Source organism: Pseudopipra pipra, chromosome 26 (genome assembly GCF_036250125.1).
Source record: "Pseudopipra pipra isolate bDixPip1 chromosome 26, bDixPip1.hap1, whole genome shotgun sequence".
Taxonomy (NCBI): Eukaryota; Metazoa; Chordata; class Aves; order Passeriformes; family Pipridae; genus Pseudopipra; species Pseudopipra pipra.
In genome coordinates this window covers 901,320-902,427 of record NC_087574.1, presented here as the reverse complement: position 1 = coordinate 902,427, position 1,108 = coordinate 901,320, and the positions used below count along the sequence as shown (strand labels likewise).

At 56.5% G+C, this 1,108-nt stretch overlaps 1 protein-coding gene across 1 annotated transcript; it reads right to left on the bottom strand.

The window, feature by feature from the left end:
- Nucleotides 1-378: 378 nt before the first annotated feature.
- On the bottom strand, nt 379-684 carry LOC135402805 (feather keratin Cos1-2-like). Its single transcript, XM_064636265.1, has one exon. The coding sequence runs from the start codon at nt 682-684 to the stop codon at nt 379-381; it is 306 nt and encodes a 101-aa protein (XP_064492335.1).
- Nucleotides 685-1,108: the final 424 nt, after the last annotated feature.

Genomic DNA, 1,108 nt, shown 5'->3' with positions numbered 1-1,108 from the left:
CACTACAGGGACTCCCAAGGTCTGTTTTGTGCAACATTTTCCTTGAGCACACTGCAAGAGTTGCCACAGAATAAAGGAGGAGTTCGGTGCCCAGGCTTGGATGCACAACAGATTTATTGAGTCTAAGGAAGAAAAGGAGGTGGCTCACAACAAGCCCCAGGAACAGCCACTAAGATGCAGTGGAGCTCCTGCAGGTTTTCCATCTGCCTGCCTTGTAGAGGGACGAAGGATAACAGAAAAAAAAGGAAAGAGATGGAAGAGCGGGAGAAGGAAACATCATCATGAAGCTCCAAATACAGTGTCTTAAAGTTCTGTTTTCAGTGCAGCATCATGTTGTGAGGTCTTGGAGGTTCTTGCCCCAGGACGTTGCCAGCAGCTTTAGCAGGGGGGACATCTGCCACGGTAGCAGTTGGTGATGCAGGAGAGGTCAAAGCCCCCGGAGTTGATGGGCACTCCATTACAGCTGAGGATGCTGCCAACGGCAGCGGAGGTGGAGGATCCCACCACGGTGTTCTGTGGGAAGGAGCTGAGGATGGGCCCGGGCAGGGTCACCACCACAGCAGAGGGCTGGATGGCAACAGTGGAGCTCTGGCACTGCCTGACACAGCACTCATTGCAGCTGTTGGCCAGCGGGGTCGGGCCGCAGGGCTGGCAGCAGGGGTGGAAGGGCTGGCAGCACGACATGTCTCTGGCTCACAGGGGCACCTGGCACACAGGGTAGGGAGAAGCACAAAGCAGACACACATGAGAAGCAGCCCTGCACCCAACCCTCCTGCAGACAAGGCACCTCCTGCACCACATGACACTGCCCAGCCCAAAGCCCAGCAGCCTCCTCAGCCAAGTCCCAGCCTCTCTCTGCACAACACCTTCTCTCCCCTTCCCTCTCCCAGCAGAAGCAGCTCCCAGCCCTGGAGTGTAACACAGCCCATATCAGCTGAGACCTGCAGTGAGGAAAGACGTGGTCTTGAAGCAGGAGGAGAAGGAGAGGAGGCTTCCCACTCACCTGATTCCCGAGGAGAAGGAGGTGAGAGAAGTGGATGGGAGAGCAGAGACTTGGGCTGCCTTTTATAGCAGTCCTGCACTGCCTCAGGCCCACAGGCACCTTTGT